Here is a 15,885-nt window from a genome sequence, read left to right as displayed (position 1 = left end):
TAGCTTGAAGAAAGTGATCAGCTATTATAGGAAATGCTGATAAGAAGTTGAGAAATTGCTACTTCTACCTAGCTGTCCATTGTTTTGAATACATGAGAAATGTAGTGTTGAAATACTAGAGTGTTCCAAAAGTGAGGCTAGGAAATTTTGGAAAAACAGTTATTTAAACTGAAGTTGAAATTTTATTTCTTCTGATCTGTGTTGATAAAATAGTTGTTCTTATTTATGTAGAGTTTAAAATGTGAAGAACTTCATCTTCATGCAGAAAATTTGTCAAGGCGTGTCTGGGAGTTGCTGATGCTTCTTCCTACTTGTCCAAACATGTTAATGGCATTCCAGAGCATCTCAGATGACCAGGTGAGCACAGAGTCGTCGCGCCTTCGTGCACGGTGTCTGTGTGCATATGTATATGGAGGCCAGAGGCCATTGTTGGATGTCATCACATCCCCCCTGCCCGCCCCTCCCCTGCCCCTGATCTCGTCACTGAGCTGATGAGACTGAGTTGACTATGGAGCCGTGTGTACTCTCCTGTCTGCTCTGTGCATGTTAGCAGTACGGACATGTGATAGCCATGCCCAGCTTTCTTACAGGCTGCTTGGGGTTCAAACTCACCTTTATACTTACGTGGCAGATATGTTACTGATAGAACCATCTCATCAACTCCTCCTTGCCATTTTAATGGTAATAAAAAGTCAGTAAAATATTCATTTGCTTTTAAAGTTGTAAAACATACTAAGTAAAATGCAAACCGTCTTTTGTAAATTGTCTTAGGAAAATGGAAATTTGCCTTTTTAGAAAGACTATTTTTTATGTGTGTGAGTGTCTTGCCTTCCTGTATCTGTGCACCATGTGCATGCTGGGGCTTGCAGCAACCAGAAGGGGGTGTTAAATGCCCTATGACTGCGAGCTGCCATTTGGGTGCCAGGAATTGAAGTTGAGCCCTCTGCAGGACCAATAAGTATTCCTGACCAATAAGTATTCCTAACCACTTAGCCATCTCTCCAGCCCCAGATTCTCCTTTTTATTGCTCAGATTTTCAAAACTTACATTTTTTTCAATATTACTTTTTGACAACAAAAGTAGTAAAGTTGAGTTATTTATATTGTGCGATGAAGTGGATTCCATCACACCTTACTTTAGATTGCTATACGAAACAACAGAATTTAGAAAACAAGGCAAAGAAATTTAATACATATTTAATAATTTTCTTCTATGAGTGTCACATCACACATAGTAAGTGTTGGATATCATTGAAAAAATGCCTCTACAATAAAAGTTTATTTTAAAAAGATTTATGTTCATTATTTTCAATGGTGTATTCTTGTGTGGGGGTATATGCACAAGAGTGAAGGTACCTATGGAGGCAGAAGAGGGTGAAATATCCCCTGGATTTGGAGTTACAAGTGGTTTTTAGCTACTCTACATTGGTGCTGGGAACCAAACTCAGATCCCCTGCAAGGGTCATCTTTCCATTACCAACATTATTCCCCGTTACCCTTTGGAGACAGGAACTCATTATGTAGCCCTGCCTGGCATGAAACTCATTGTGAGTACCAGATCTCTCTTGAAATCAGAGAGATCTGCCTCCTCTGCCAAGTGCAGAGATAAAAGGTGTGCGCCACCACACCTGATCCAGGAAAGCTTTTAACAGCTGCATAACCAGTAGGGAAGATCTACTGGAAGACTCATATGTAATGAATGCAAAAACACATGCCACTATCTGTGTGATTTGGTACACCTTCCTAAGAGTTGACAACATCGAACAGCTCAAATTACTGGAAAAGGATTGGCTTAATCTGGAGAGATTGTTCATTAGTTCAGAGCAGTAGCTGCTCTTCCAAAGGACCCAGGTTCAATTTCCAACACCCGCATGGCAGCCCACAACTGTCTGTAACCCCTGTCCAGGGGATCTGACAACCTCTCACACACAAACACAAACAGGTATGCAGGCAAAACACCACTGCACATAAAAAATAACAGGTAAAATTTTAAAAAAGGATTGGCTCTAGAATGTGATTAATGATCACTTAATATTTCAAATCTGCATATTACACAAGCAACTTTTTTTCATGTATTGTGAGAAACAGCAGTGTTCTAATTGAATTCTTTTTCCTGTGCTTTTTTTGGTAAAATTTTTTTACTTTAACAATATTCATGAATAGTTTATGCCTTAAACATGCTGTCAGTACTATTTATGCTACTTCTCTTATATTTTAATGTTTGAAAGTGTATGCAGCATGTATGTTTTATGCTAAAGTTCATTTTTGTAAGTTTCAGGACTTTAGAAAATTACCTTAGGAAGTTGTCTTGCTAACCCCTCCTTTTTTTTTCTTTTTTTTCTCTCTTTTTTTTTTTTTTTTTGTAAATTTAAGAACAATGATGGACTTAATTGGAAAGAACTTCTCAAAATTAAGAGTGCTCATAAGTTGTTATATGCTCTTGAAATTATTGAAGCACTAGGAAAACCTAACAGAAGAATAAGAAGAGAATCAACGGTAAATGCATTTTCATTGTTATCTTTAAGGGCGTTACTCTAGCAGAACTCCAAGTCACATTATTATTTCATTCTAGAGTAATTTTTTTTTCACCTGGTAACCTCCCTGTTTATGTTTTTGCCTTCCCCACAGGGAAGTTATAGTGATCTTTATCCAGATTCTGATGATTCAAGTGAAGATCAAGTGGAAAATAGTAAAAATTCTTGGAGTTGCAAGGTCTGATCATAATTGTTTTGTAAAAGATTGAGAAAAGTAATTTTTGGGTTCTATAAATTATTGCTCTAAGGGTATTTTTTAAGATTTCATTTAATTTTAAGATTTTTGAGTGTTTGCCTGCATATTCTTATGTGCACTACTTGCATGCAGTGCCTGGAGGGCTCTCCAGATCCCTTTGAACTGGAGTTTCAGATGATTGTAACCCTTTCTGTAGGAGCCTGGGTCCTTTGCAAGAGCTTTAAGTGCTCTTAATCACTGAGCCATCTCTCCAGCCTCAAAAGGAGGGGGAGAGTTAGCTGGGGGGAGGGGTGTTGTTGGTTGCTTGCATGCTTGTATAAGAGAAGAGAGGGAAGGGGGGGAGAGAGAGAGAGAGAGAGAGAGAAAATATGCATAGAGGCCAAAGGCTATCCTCTAGTGTCAATCTTACACATCCTTTAAGACAGGATTTCTCCAATTGGCTTCGAACTCATCAATTAGACTTACTGACTGTACAGCAAACCCTCAGTATCTTTTTGTGTCTTTCTTTCCAATGCTGTCAGTAATAAGCATGTACCTTGTTATTATGTGGATTCTAGGCATTGGATTTAGTCCTGTGCACATGAGGTTAAGATTTTAGTGAGTGAGCTATCTTTGTCTTTAGCATTACCTAATTTACGTGAAAAATACGTTTTACCATAAATCATAGTAATGTAAAGAGAGATTATTTAATGCTTTTCTAATTTTAGTACCAGTGTTCATCCCATGTCACTGATGTCATTCTCTCCTGTTTCTCCAACACACATTGAAATAGTATATTAGGACATATGATGTTATCTGAGGTTAAATTGTTAAAATTTGAAGGCATGTTGGTATACTTCCAAAAAGACTTTTTATTCCAAAGATACTCTATAGGAATTCTTTGTAGCCAGGCAGTGGTGCTATACACTTTCAATCCCAGCACGTGGGAGGCAGACACATGTGGATCTCTGAGGTAGAGGCCAGCCTGGTCTGTGAGTGAGTTCCAGGACTACATAGAGAAACCCTGTCTCAACATGCCCATCCAAGTTATTATTTATAAACTGATTTTTTAAAAAATAAACACAAGATTTTACAAATGTTTGCCTTCTAAGTCAACAAAAACAGATTCAGATTATCATTCTTTCATCTTTACTCTAACATTTGCTTACAGTTTGTTGCTGCTGGTGGACTTCAACAGTTACTAGAAATTTTTAATTCTGGAATTTTAGAGCCAAAAGAGCAGGAATCATGGACTGTGGTAAGCGAAGTCATTTTTTTTTTCAACTGATTATAGTTGTTATTTTATTTTAGTCACTTCTGTTTCATTGGCAAAGTAACTTTCTACATACTTGATTATTTTGACTAAGACATATAGTAGAAAGTAAAAGATTTGATAAATTGATCATGATTAAAATTCTGTGACTCAGTGAAACAAAGGGGGAAAGTTACTTTTGGGAACTTTGTAAGTTGGCTTAGTGGCTTTGCCTCTCAGGCCTGGTGGGCTGACTGTTCAGTCACTGCGATCCATGTAAGGTAAGGAAGAGAGAACTGACCTCCACAAAACTGTTTACACACACACATGCACAAACACTTGTAATAATATAGTTTAAAGGCGCTATGTTGGTTTTTTCTTTGGTTGGTTTTGGTTTTTTTTTTTTTTTTTTTTTTTTTTAAAGAGTTTCTTTTAGTAGCTTTGTTTGTTCTAGAACTCACTCTATAGACCAGGCTGGCCTTGAACTCACAGATACCCGCCTACCTCTGCCTCCAGAGTGCTGTGATTAAAGGCGTGCACCTGCATGGCCCTGTTAGCATGTTTTAAACACAGTTGATGTGAAAAATGCTAAGTTTAATTACTCAAATATTACAAGTACATAAGCAGTTCTTTCTGTCTGAGGTTGATGAAATCATATAATTAGTATTTATATCGTTTAAAAAATTTTTTTTGCTTTCTTTTGGGTTGTGTTGTTTGCTGAACATAGGGCGTCCCTATGTTCCCCAGACTTAACTCAATCTATTCAATAACCAAGGCTGGTCTCAATATTTCAATCTTCTTGTTTTGGCCCCCTGAGTGATGAGTGAGATTATACCTGTGCTACTATGCCAACAGTTTTTTGCTTTTTAAAAATGATTGAAGTTGAGCGTAGTGGTGCATGCCTTTAATCTTAGCACACAAGAGTCAGAGGCAGGCAGATCCTTTAGTTCAAAGCCAGCCTAGTCTACAGGGCAGCAAGCACTGTACAGAGAAACCCTGTTTCAAAATAAGTAAGTAAATAAAAATAAAGATGGCTGATTCATATATATGTGGTTATTTTTTGTAGAACTGGGGGTTAAGTCTATACCCTTTTGCATGACCAAGGAGTCTTTTATTGCTGACTTTTTTTCTTAACAAATGATTTCAGTGTTTTTAAAATTATTTTTTGTTTTGACCAGTTTTATAGCAATAGTACACAAAAAGTGTTAAAGTGTTTCTAGTCCATACCAATTGATCTGCCATGGAATCAAGACACTGAGGATAATAAACCTTTCTGTTTATATAAAGTTTCTTTAGTTCTTTTTGTAATATTTTGTATAAATACTGACCTTCAACAAAAAGACTGAGAAAATTTTAAAAATGCTTTCTTACCACTGTTAATTTAAAGAAACTGCTTTAATATTAGGAAAAGAAAGTTGCTAGTGCAATATTCAGCACTTTATAATGACTTCTGCAATAATGCTGTCTAATATTTTCAATTAGATATAAAGTAGATTTGTTTTATTGTTGAAAGTCTAATGAAGAGTTAACTTGTTTATACCTGAGTTTTACGGTTACTTTGATGCAACAGTTCGATACTGTGTTCTGCTCTGTGCAGTTGATTCTTTCCCTCCACCTTTCTGTAGATTCCGGTGACTAGCAACACATTCACACTGCCAGGTTTTCATGGCAGGTGTCTTGACCCACCTGACCTGGCCCCTTCACTTTGCCTTTTAGATTTTGCATTCCAAATAAAAAAAAAATAGTAAGCTGAGAAGTAAATGACATTTCATTTTCCCAATGTTAATGATCTTTTGAGAACCTTTTTCTGTGGTATTTGTCCCATGTGTGTGTGTTCATTTGTGATTGTACCTGTGCGGATTTTCATACCTTTTAAAATATCTTTTCAGTTAGGCAGGCAGAAGTGAACCAGTTGATGAGCATTTGTAGTGTTTCCACTTGCAGCTATTATCAGTATGTTGCTGGGATTATGGTCTGACTTGGGTATATACCTAGCTAGGCTCGGTAGAAACTGTGCTTAATCGTTTAAGAATCAGCCAAACTGGTCTGCTAGGTATATTCCAATAGCATTGTATATCCTAGTTTCCACACAAAGGTTATTTACCACCTTTTAGCTAACCTAGGGCCATGGTTTGTTTTATGTTTTCCTGATAACCAATGATGACTAAAGATTTTTCTGTATGCTTTTTGGCCATCTTGTTTTTTTGTTGTTTTTTTTTTTCATACATGTCAATTCAAGCCTTATTGTACATTTTTATTTTTCTTGTTGACCTTTAAATGTCCATTTTGTATTTTAGACACTGCTTTTGGCGAGCATAGGGTTTAAACACTTCCTGCCGGTGAATGGGTCACCTTTTCCTTCTTGCTCCAGTAGGTTCTAATTTTGGTCAACTCGTGTGTCTCTTTGACACTTGGGCTTTTGTGGTGAAGATTCACAGTTGTTTTCTTCAAAGTTGTCTAGTTTTAACTTGTACTTCAGGCTTTCATTGATTTTAAGTGAAGATTTATTCATGCGAGTAATAGTACAGTCATTTTTAAGAATGTTATATTTTTGGAAGCGGAAGCATCTATATACTTGTATAATCTTCAGGCATACTAGGTATACATGATAGTTTTTATTACCTCCAAAATTTGCCTGTTTTCTAAACAGTTTCCCTCTTCCAACAAAGCAACATAAGGTTTTGCGGCTACATATATTTCTGGGGAAATTCTAGGAAATGAAATCACTAAGTAATAACGTAAGTGAAAATTTAAATCTACCTGAAGCTGCAAAATTGTTTTCCAATGACTGTGTGCTGTGGAATACAAAAGAGTCTCATTATTCTACATTTTTACCAGTAATTGCTTTTGACCAAGAGTTTAAAATTTGAGGCTTTTAAGAGCTGATTGTAGCAGCCAATTACTTGTTTAGAGAGTCTTTGCTTATTATGTGTTAAGCCTGGGGCTTCATCTCCAGAACTGCAAAGAGGTTTTTTTTTTTTTCTTTTTTTCCCCCAGCTGTACATATGCTGAATGTTTTGGGTTTTATATTCACGAGCTTTATTTTCTGTTTCCTTGAGACATGATCTTGTTTTGTAGTTCAGGCTGGCCCTGAAGTTTCATTCTGCTGATTCAGTTCTATGTTTGGGACTCTCCATGCCTGGCTTGACAGTACCTTTCTTGAGACAGGACTGGCTTCTAACTTACTACATAGCTGAGGATGGTTTTAAATTTTTGTCTTTACCTTTCTAGAGCTGGGATTGTGGGTGTGTACCACCATATATGCTTTATGTTGTATTGGGAATTGAACTCGTGACTTTGTATATGCCAAGCAAGCACTCCATGTACTAACTGAGCTACACAGTGAATTTTAAACAGTACTTTCCTGCATTTATTTATTCATTAATTGTTTATTTGTGCATGCCATGTGGCTGTGCTTGTGCTTCAGCATGCTCATGGAGGTCAGTTGACAAAATCTCTCCTCTGCAGTGTGAGTCCCAGGGATTAAAGTCCTGTTATCAGGCTTGGTGGCAGGCAGCCTGCATTGGGCCTGTCTCACCAGCCCAACATTGTCTTTTAAGAGGTGTTTTTAATTTCAATGAAAAGTATTTGATTTAAGAAATATGCGTTCCAAAGTCACAGTGATTTTAACTTCTATTTTTACTTGTGTGTGGTGGAGATGTGTATGTATGTGTCTGTTACATATGTGTGTGTGTGTGCTGGTAGGCCCTCCTGTATGTGGAGGCCAACCGTTGACTTGAGATGACTGTTATTGTCCACCCTAGTTTTTTAATCTGGAGCTCACTGTGTAGTCTAGTTGGTCAGACAGTGAACCCTCTGGATGTACCATCCTCTACACCCAACTCCGGCTGAGTTTACTAGAACATGTCTCACTTGACTTTTTTATGTAGGTTTTAATGGATTCAAATGTAGTTTCTCTTGTTTGCACTGGAAATACTTCACTCGCTTGGCCTTTCCAGCCCTTCATTCTGTTTTGTAGTTCTCTTTGATATAGAGTTTGTACTATTGCATTTTGAATTAGCTTCTGTATGTGAAAGATAGGGTTGAGTTTGTTCATTTACTTCTTGTATAATTGCCTAATTTCTCTAACACCACTTGTTGAAACTATTTTCCTTTTATATTTGAGTTAAAATTGATGAGATTTGAAGTTTATTAACATGGTATTGCTATTACTGAGGGAAGGATTTTTTTTTTTTTCTTCTTCTGTAGATGTAAGCACTGGAATCAGGATAATAGGAGGCCAAGAATTGTTATAGTGAAATTTCTGAAAATCTTCTCTTGTACATAAGTGATACTCCAATTGACTTGTTTATAGAAAGTTTTTTTGAGTTGTTATTAAGGCTTAAAGTTAATTGTAAATTTTATTTTTCATACTACTTATTTTACTGAATAAATGTTTATTTAAATACATATATAATAAATATATTAAGTTGAAAAAAGAAATATCTTATGATATTCTAATTCCTACAGTTTGAAAATATAAGCCTGCTCTACATAGCAAAATCAGGCCAGTCAGACTTACATAGTGAAACTGGGTCTTTCCCTCCTACTTCCTCCCCCCCACCTCCCCAAGATAGGGTTTCTCTGTGTAGCTCTGGCTGTCCTGGACTCGCTTTGTAGCCAGGCTGGCCTTGAACTCACAGAGATTCTCTTGCCTCTGCCTTCCTGACTACTGGGATTACAGATGTGTGCAACTGCACCTGGCTGACACCGAGTCGTAAAAAAATAAAATTCACTAGTGTAGAATAACCAGATGTAATAATTTATTTTATAGTTCATCTTATGGATAAGTGGGCTTTGAAATTACTTTTTCCTTGGCTTGGAACTCATTTTGTAGATCAAGTTGGCTTTGAACTCAGGGATCCACCTGCCTTTGCCTTCTTCATGTAATGATTAAGGGTGTTCATGACCATGCCTGCACCACCACCACCATCCCTGTTAGTAATTTTAATAATTTTGAAAAATGCATTCTTTGCTGCATATTTTCCTTAGGATCCTGTGAGTATCTATTAAGTACATTTTATAATAGTTTCATAGAAAACAAATGTGTCATTTCTAATTCTTATACATATCCTCTTATAATTTATATTTAAAAATAAAGTTAAAATGTAATTGTCACAGCTTTTTAATCTGAAACTATCTATAGTGACTTTATTTCCTCATGAGTCAGTGGCAGAAGTCTAGGACCTTCAGTGAAAAACTGATTGCACATCCAAATGAAAGGATGCCTTAATCTGTGAATTTTATGTAGGAATCAGCTGCCTGTGATGAGAAGACTCTTGGAGTATTTTATGTTCCTTTATGTACTCTTTATTCTTTTTGGGTGGTTGGGGCTGGTTGCTTCAGGGTTTTATTTGTGTTGCCCTGGCTGTCCTAGAATTAGCTGTAAAGATCAAGTTCACTTTGAACTCACAGAGCTCTGAGTGTTGGGATTTAAGGTATATGCCATCACCACCCTGTGTCACTCTTTATTCTCCTGTGAGCAAATGTGTACTTGTGAACTAATGAATTGAGATATCAGTGACCACTTGCCAATATTATGGTGCATACAAATGTATAGTTTTCTTTATAGTGGGCCATACATAATTTACCCCTCTCAATTAAGCTTAGCGATTGGGCTATAAATTCTAGATAGAGAGGCAAAACTACTAACCATGATACTGTGCTTACCAGAGGTGTGGTTGAAGGAACTTCTTGGAGGTTGAATAATTACTATGAAGATTATCTTTAATCTAGTCAGTAATTATCATTTTAATGGAAAATTTCTTTACTGTCCATATTTATGAATTCTTGTGGGAAGGAGTATCCTGAGTTTAATTTTATAATGTAGCATCTTCTTTGTTACCTAATTTTTTTTTTAAGAAATCATGTAGCATATTGATGACAATCTAGCCATATATATTATATAATATATAATATATATATTTTGTCTTTCAATTTCAAAGTTGTATAATAGACATACCTGTCATAAATGAAAGTAGAAAGCTAACATTGTTTTATCATTCACAGTGGCAGCTAGATTGTCTTGCTTGCTTGCTGAAGTTAATCTGCCAGTTTGCAGTAGATCCATCTGACTTGGATTTAGCTTATCATGATGTCTTTGCCTGGTCTGGCATAGCTGAAAGCCATAGGAAAAGAACCTGGCCTGGAAAATCAAGAAAGGCTGCTGGTGACCATGCCAAGAGTCTTCATATACCACGACTAACAGAGGTAAGGTTTGAAAATTATCATTAAGTTGTTCTAATGAATTCTGCTTAGTTTTGAGAAAGCATATGGTTTGCTTTTCAAAGTAAAGAAATACACTAACACATACAGTTCTAGATTACTATGATGCTACCTACCAATTACAGCAATGTCATGATTTAAAGTTGTAATGATGTATCATAATTTGCAGTTCATTTAACAGGAATGTGTGATGTGCCATTTTAGTATGTCATCTAACCTTACACTTTACATGTATTATTAGACCTTTGTAATGTGCATTCTGAGTGTGTCAAAAGTCCATTCAGAAAGTTTGGGAAGTCATGTTAGATGTTTCAACACAGGAAATGTAATAAAAAATATATTTTACATATGTTGAAGTGCTAAAAAGTCGTGACGTAAGCCAGGCAAAGAACTAGTCCTCATTCTTGGCCCTGGATGAAGATCATTGTTAAAATTATTAAGGAGTTAGAAGCTTGCCAAAGAGAACCCATTGAATTAGATTTGGACTTCTGAAAATAGGGTTTTTGCTTAACTATTTTTTTGATCCACAGAGGATACCAAATAAAAGTTAGTAAAAGGAGTCATTTAGAAAGCTGAAGACCGGCTGGAGAGATGGCTTAGTGGTTAAGAGCACTTTCACCTTTTCTAGAAGACTTTAATTTGGTTCAGCACCTTTACCACATAGCTCATAACTGGCCTGAGAGAGATCCAGTGTTCTACTCTGTCCTGTGTGTATGCCTACATACATGTGTGTACACACACACTCAAACACTTACTAAAACTAAAGAAAAAAGTGAAGCTTATCTTTTCGAGGCAAAACCATGTGGAGCAGTATTCACAAGAAAAACAAGGAAGGCCACTATCTAGTGTAACAAGTTATAATAGGAATTCAACTGTCAAGGGAAGAGTTTTGCTTGTAATGTCGTAGTGTTTTACAGAAAGTATAGGAAATGTAAGGTTGAGAGATTTAGAAAAACAATATAAAGATTAACACATCCTTCAGCCTAAATAGAGCTCAAGGGCTGGGTATCTAGGACCTAGCACTCCAGAAGCAGGCCGATCTCTGAGAATTCAGCCCAGGCAGAGCTAATAGAGAGCTCCTGCCTTCTATAGAGAGGGAGAGAGAGACAGACAGAGACATACACAGATCATTTTTACTATGTATACTTTGTTCCAATAATCAAATGCATACTCTTCACCATCTGTGTTTATGATTGGGGAAACTGAAAGAGACTGATAAGTTTTTACTGAAATCTTTCCCTCATTCTCTTGTTAACCCCTTAAGAGGCACACCTTATCTCATACTTGCCCCAGAACACAAAAGTGAATTGGTACAGGTAGAGGCATTTGGTGGTAAGCATAAGATTTGGAAACTTGGTATAATTGGGAAACTAAAGTATGATTCACTTTTGCAAGATTAGGGGTTAAATTGGAAAATCAACTCTCCTGGTATTGTAAATTATTTATCTCTCATTTTTTAAAAAGATTTTCTTTATTTAAAACAATCCTCACTCACTCAGAACATCACTTTTTTTTTTTTTTTGAGATTTACTTATTATGTGTACAGTGTTCTGCCTGCATGTATATTTGCAGGCCAGAAGAGGGCACCAGATCTCACTATAGATGGTTGTGAACCACCATGTGATTGGACCTTCGGAAGAGCAGCCAGTACTCTTAATTAACCTTTGAGCCATCTTTGCAGCCCCCAATTACTTATCTCTGAAATACGAAATATTTTGTGAATTCTAAATCCATTCTAAAGTGTTAAATAGTAGGAGATAATACTTGATACTTTTTTTCTATCATGTTTTTACTAGAAGAAACCTTCCACATTTTAATATAAATAATAAAATTTATTATCATTCTTTCTGTTAACTCCTGAAATAATATCCTTTAAAATTTGTTTCCTCTTATGTATATTAAGTGTTTTGCCAGCACATATATGCCTGGTGACCAAGGAAGATAGAAAAAGGTATTGGATCACCTGAAACTGGCATTACATACAGTTGTGAGCCTCCGTGTTGGTTCTGTGACCCGAACCTGGGTTCTCTTCAAAAACAGCATGTGCTTTTATGCTGAGCCATCTCTCTAGCCTCTCTCTAAATAATTATGTTTTTTGATATTGATATATATTATAAATATATACAAGTATTGATGTAAAATAGACGTAGGGAGTTTTTAGAGAGGTTAACTTTTAAAATATAGTGACTACATGGCTCTTAAAAATAATTTAGAATATACAAATGAACTTTGCATCTAGTCAAATAGGCCTGCCATTTATATCTGTACATGCTTCTTTTTTCAGAGTTTATTCACTAGGTGTCATACAGTTAGGAAACATGCATTTGTAGCTTAGTAAGCATATCAAAGTATATGACAAATAAAACTTGCCATTGCATGAATTTAGGGAAGGTGGGGAAATGAAAGTACGTTTTGTATTTTGCTCTATTCAAAGATTTTTTTTTTCTCCCTTGATGTTTTTGTTTTTGAAGGTCTTTCTTGTCCTTGTTCAAGGAACCAGTTTGATTCAGCGACTTATGTCTGTTGCTTATACATATGATAATCTGGCTCCCAGGTATGCATTTTTACGTGCTATAATGTATGCAGATACTGTTATTAACCTTCATTTGAACCGGACATGGTGACACTCACCTTTAATCTAACTATTATAGAGGCAGGCAGAGGCAGTGGATCCCTTTGAGTTTTCAGGTCAGTCTAGTATACATAGTGAGTTTTCTGTCTTACAAAGGGAAAAGCAGGAAGTAAAAATTCTTCCTTCTGGGTTGAGGAAGATGACTAAGTGGGCAAAATGCTGCTTCTGCAAGCCCGAGAACCTGAACTCAACTGCCAAGCACCTTGCAGAGGTGAGTGCTGAGGCGCCCGTGATCTCGAGAGGAGTAGGAGGTTCTAACTCAGCTATTCATGCTGCGGACAAGCGGCTGCTGCCCAGGGAGCCGTCCTCCTCGTCCTCCATTCTTGTCCTGATTTGTTCTTGCTTCAGCATCATGCCATTGGCTGTCGTAATTCTTCATCTTTTTTGTAAAGAGAGGTATTTCTCAGCCTCTTAGTAATAATAATATTGACATCTTAGTAACACAGACTTTTTTGTTTTTTTGTTTTTTCCCAACATGATGTTGCCAAGTCTGGCTGGCCTCAGCCTGTACAGTGCTGGAAATTCCAGGCATGTGCCCATTATGCCAAGCTCAGGCCAAAACCCAAAAAGTTTTGTTTTTGAACATTTTTCAGTTTGGGTCTTATATTTTAACAGTAACATTCCAGAAGTGACACGTAAGTTCTGATAATGTCATTGCTTTTGATGGTACTAATCTTATCCTATTTTCTCTGCTACAAACACTCTTTTTATTAAGCTGTGAAGACATTCTGAAATTATAAGCTTACTGCTTCCATAAAACCTTGATTGGCTCAAGTTTTTAGCAATAATTTTTCTTTAATAATCATTTATAATATCTGCTAAATGTTGATTTTTTTCTTTTCTAATGGTATTTCTTCAGTATCTATTGTTGGACAACCCATTATATAAGGAGATGCATTTTTGGTTTGGTTTGGTTTTGGTTTTTCGAGATGAGGTTTCTCTGGGTAGTCTTGGTTGTCCTTTTTTGTTGTTTTTTGTTTTTTGGAGGGTTATTTTTCACTCTGTAGACCACCAGGCTGGCATCAAACTTTTAGAGATCTCTTTGCCTCTGCCTCCCAAGTGCTGGGATCAAAGGTTTGTACCTAATCAATGTGTTTTTATTGACATGTAATTATTTTGCTGTGCAAGAGATCTTAAAACGTGCTCGCTTCGGCAGCACATATACTAAAATTGGAACGATACAGAGAAGATTAGCATGGCCCCTGCGCAAGGATGACATGAAGATTCGTGAAGCGCTCCATATTTTTAGGACTTTGCAGCCAGTCCTGAAGATACCTGATCAAACAGGGTTAGATGAAAGGGGTGGAGGTCCTCCCCAATCAGTGGACGTGAAAGCAGCATGGAGGAGAGGAGGGAGTGGGATACAGCTGGGATACAGAGTTAATAAGATGTAACTAATAATAAAAATAAAATAAAAATAAAAAAGATCTTAAAACTTATTCCTTCTCTCTAAAGTTTCTTAATCTTTGACAATAGTCCCTTATCCTATTCTATCCTCTTCCCGCCTCTCCTCTCCCCTCCTTTATTCATCCTCCTCCTCCCCCCCTCTCCTCTGAAACCATCTTGATGCTTTCCGAGGAATTTCACTTACTAGTGGTTTTTAAAATAAGTGATAACTATAGTCTAAGTATGTAATTTTCTTAAATCTATTTGGAGTAAAGTTAAAAACTTTAAAAAATATGTTGTGATTATTTTTACTTCATCACCAAATTTAATTAGTAGTGATGGTATATTTTGTTTTACAGAGTTTTGAAAGCTCAGTCTGATCACAGGTCTAGGCATGAAGGTAAGAGCTCTTCAAAGTCCATTTTTTTTAAGTTTCATTTTTAATATGTAAAGTGTATAATAGGTATGGTAAAACATTTTGTATTTAATAGTGAACATTGTATCTTTTTAACACAAACCTACATAATGCCTTTATTTTTTATTTATTTATTTATTTTTTTTAGTTTCACATTACTCAATGTGGCTCTTGGTGAGCTGGGCTCATTGCTGCTCTTTAGTGAAGTCTAGCCTTGCTGATAGTGATCATTTACAAGATTGGCTAAAGAAATTGACCCTTCTTATTCCTGAGGTAAGATGAAACGAAAGATTGGTGCTTCTCCTTTTACAGGTTTTTGTACTATTAACATTGTTAAATAATTGAGATCTTATAATGGTGAAGGAATGTTCATGATTCTATTAATTATTATGTTATGTTTACCTCTTTTTTTAAAAAAAACTTTTATTTGCATTTATGTTATACTCAGTTTATTCCCATGCCATCAGTTTTTATTCAGCTTCTTCTGTGCAACCTCCTCTTCTGGCTTTGGAACACTTTGTTCCTTTTCAGTGAGGATCGTCTCACTGGCAGGAGGAGCTCATGCATGGGTTAATCTGCCGTGAGCTCTCTAAGTTCAACAGCGCATCTTAGGTGCCTTGTTCAGTGACTTGAGATTATATATCTAAACCCTTAAGTTCAGCATTGCTCTCTGCATTTTTAAGCATGTGCAACAAAAATTCAGCACTCCTTTTTTTTTTTCCCACCAACCCTGAGTCCAGCCCCATTGTTTGGCCTGGACGCGCCTTCTGACTCCATTATATTGCTGGTTGGCACACATTGTCAGCTATCTGGTGGGTTTTGGATATGGGTGCTCTTGGTGGCCTGGGAAGTTTCCTGGGTGTTATTAAAGTGCACAGGAAGATTAGAACTTCTTGATGTGCATGACTTTTTAGGATTTTTGGGGTTGAGAGAGTAGGGAACCTTCTTCATGAGTCACCGCTGGCCACTTTCAGGAAGAGGAAGCACAAGGGCTACTTTGTTTACCTCTTACGTAATAGAATTTATAATTTTTAAAGTGTGAATATATACTCTGGGTCATACACATTTGTTACTTTTTAAATTGTGTTCTGTTCTGGCTAATCCAGGAGGCCACATCTGGGCAGTTTATTTGGAATCTGTGTAGTGTTCTGACTTTAATACTTTATAAGTTGCTTCTGGTTCTGAAAATTTTTGTCTTATAATTTATGTTGTAGATGATGTAATTATGTAAACCTTCTTTAATCCTGTTATTCTACCTGTATACTTT

General features: G+C 36.4%; 1 protein-coding gene and 1 non-coding gene across 6 annotated transcripts in view; both read left to right on the top strand.

Moving 5' to 3' along the window:
- Usp34 (ubiquitin specific peptidase 34) overlaps positions 1–15,885 on the top strand; it is a 179,470-nt gene that overhangs the window by 93,315 nt on the left and 70,270 nt on the right. For all 5 annotated transcript variants that reach the window (XM_060365151.1, XM_060365152.1, XM_060365154.1 and 2 more), the window contains 8 exons: positions 232–357; positions 2,373–2,495; positions 2,628–2,711; positions 3,880–3,966; positions 9,970–10,170; positions 12,657–12,739; positions 14,563–14,603; positions 14,767–14,891. In XM_060365151.1, coding sequence (XP_060221134.1) covers positions 232–357; positions 2,373–2,495; positions 2,628–2,711; positions 3,880–3,966; positions 9,970–10,170; positions 12,657–12,739; positions 14,563–14,603; positions 14,767–14,891 — 870 coding nt within the window. The remainder of the gene's footprint in view (positions 1–231; positions 358–2,372; positions 2,496–2,627; positions 2,712–3,879; positions 3,967–9,969; positions 10,171–12,656; positions 12,740–14,562; positions 14,604–14,766; positions 14,892–15,885) is intronic.
- Positions 13,958–14,064, top strand: LOC132646939 (U6 spliceosomal RNA). The gene has a single exon (XR_009585263.1). It is a non-coding gene; the product is annotated as a U6 spliceosomal RNA (small nuclear RNA).

This window comes from Meriones unguiculatus, chromosome 12, assembly GCF_030254825.1.
Source record: "Meriones unguiculatus strain TT.TT164.6M chromosome 12, Bangor_MerUng_6.1, whole genome shotgun sequence".
Taxonomy (NCBI): Eukaryota; Metazoa; Chordata; class Mammalia; order Rodentia; family Muridae; genus Meriones; species Meriones unguiculatus.
Note: the sequence above shows the minus strand (reverse complement) of the source record. Positions and strands in the feature narration are given on the sequence as shown.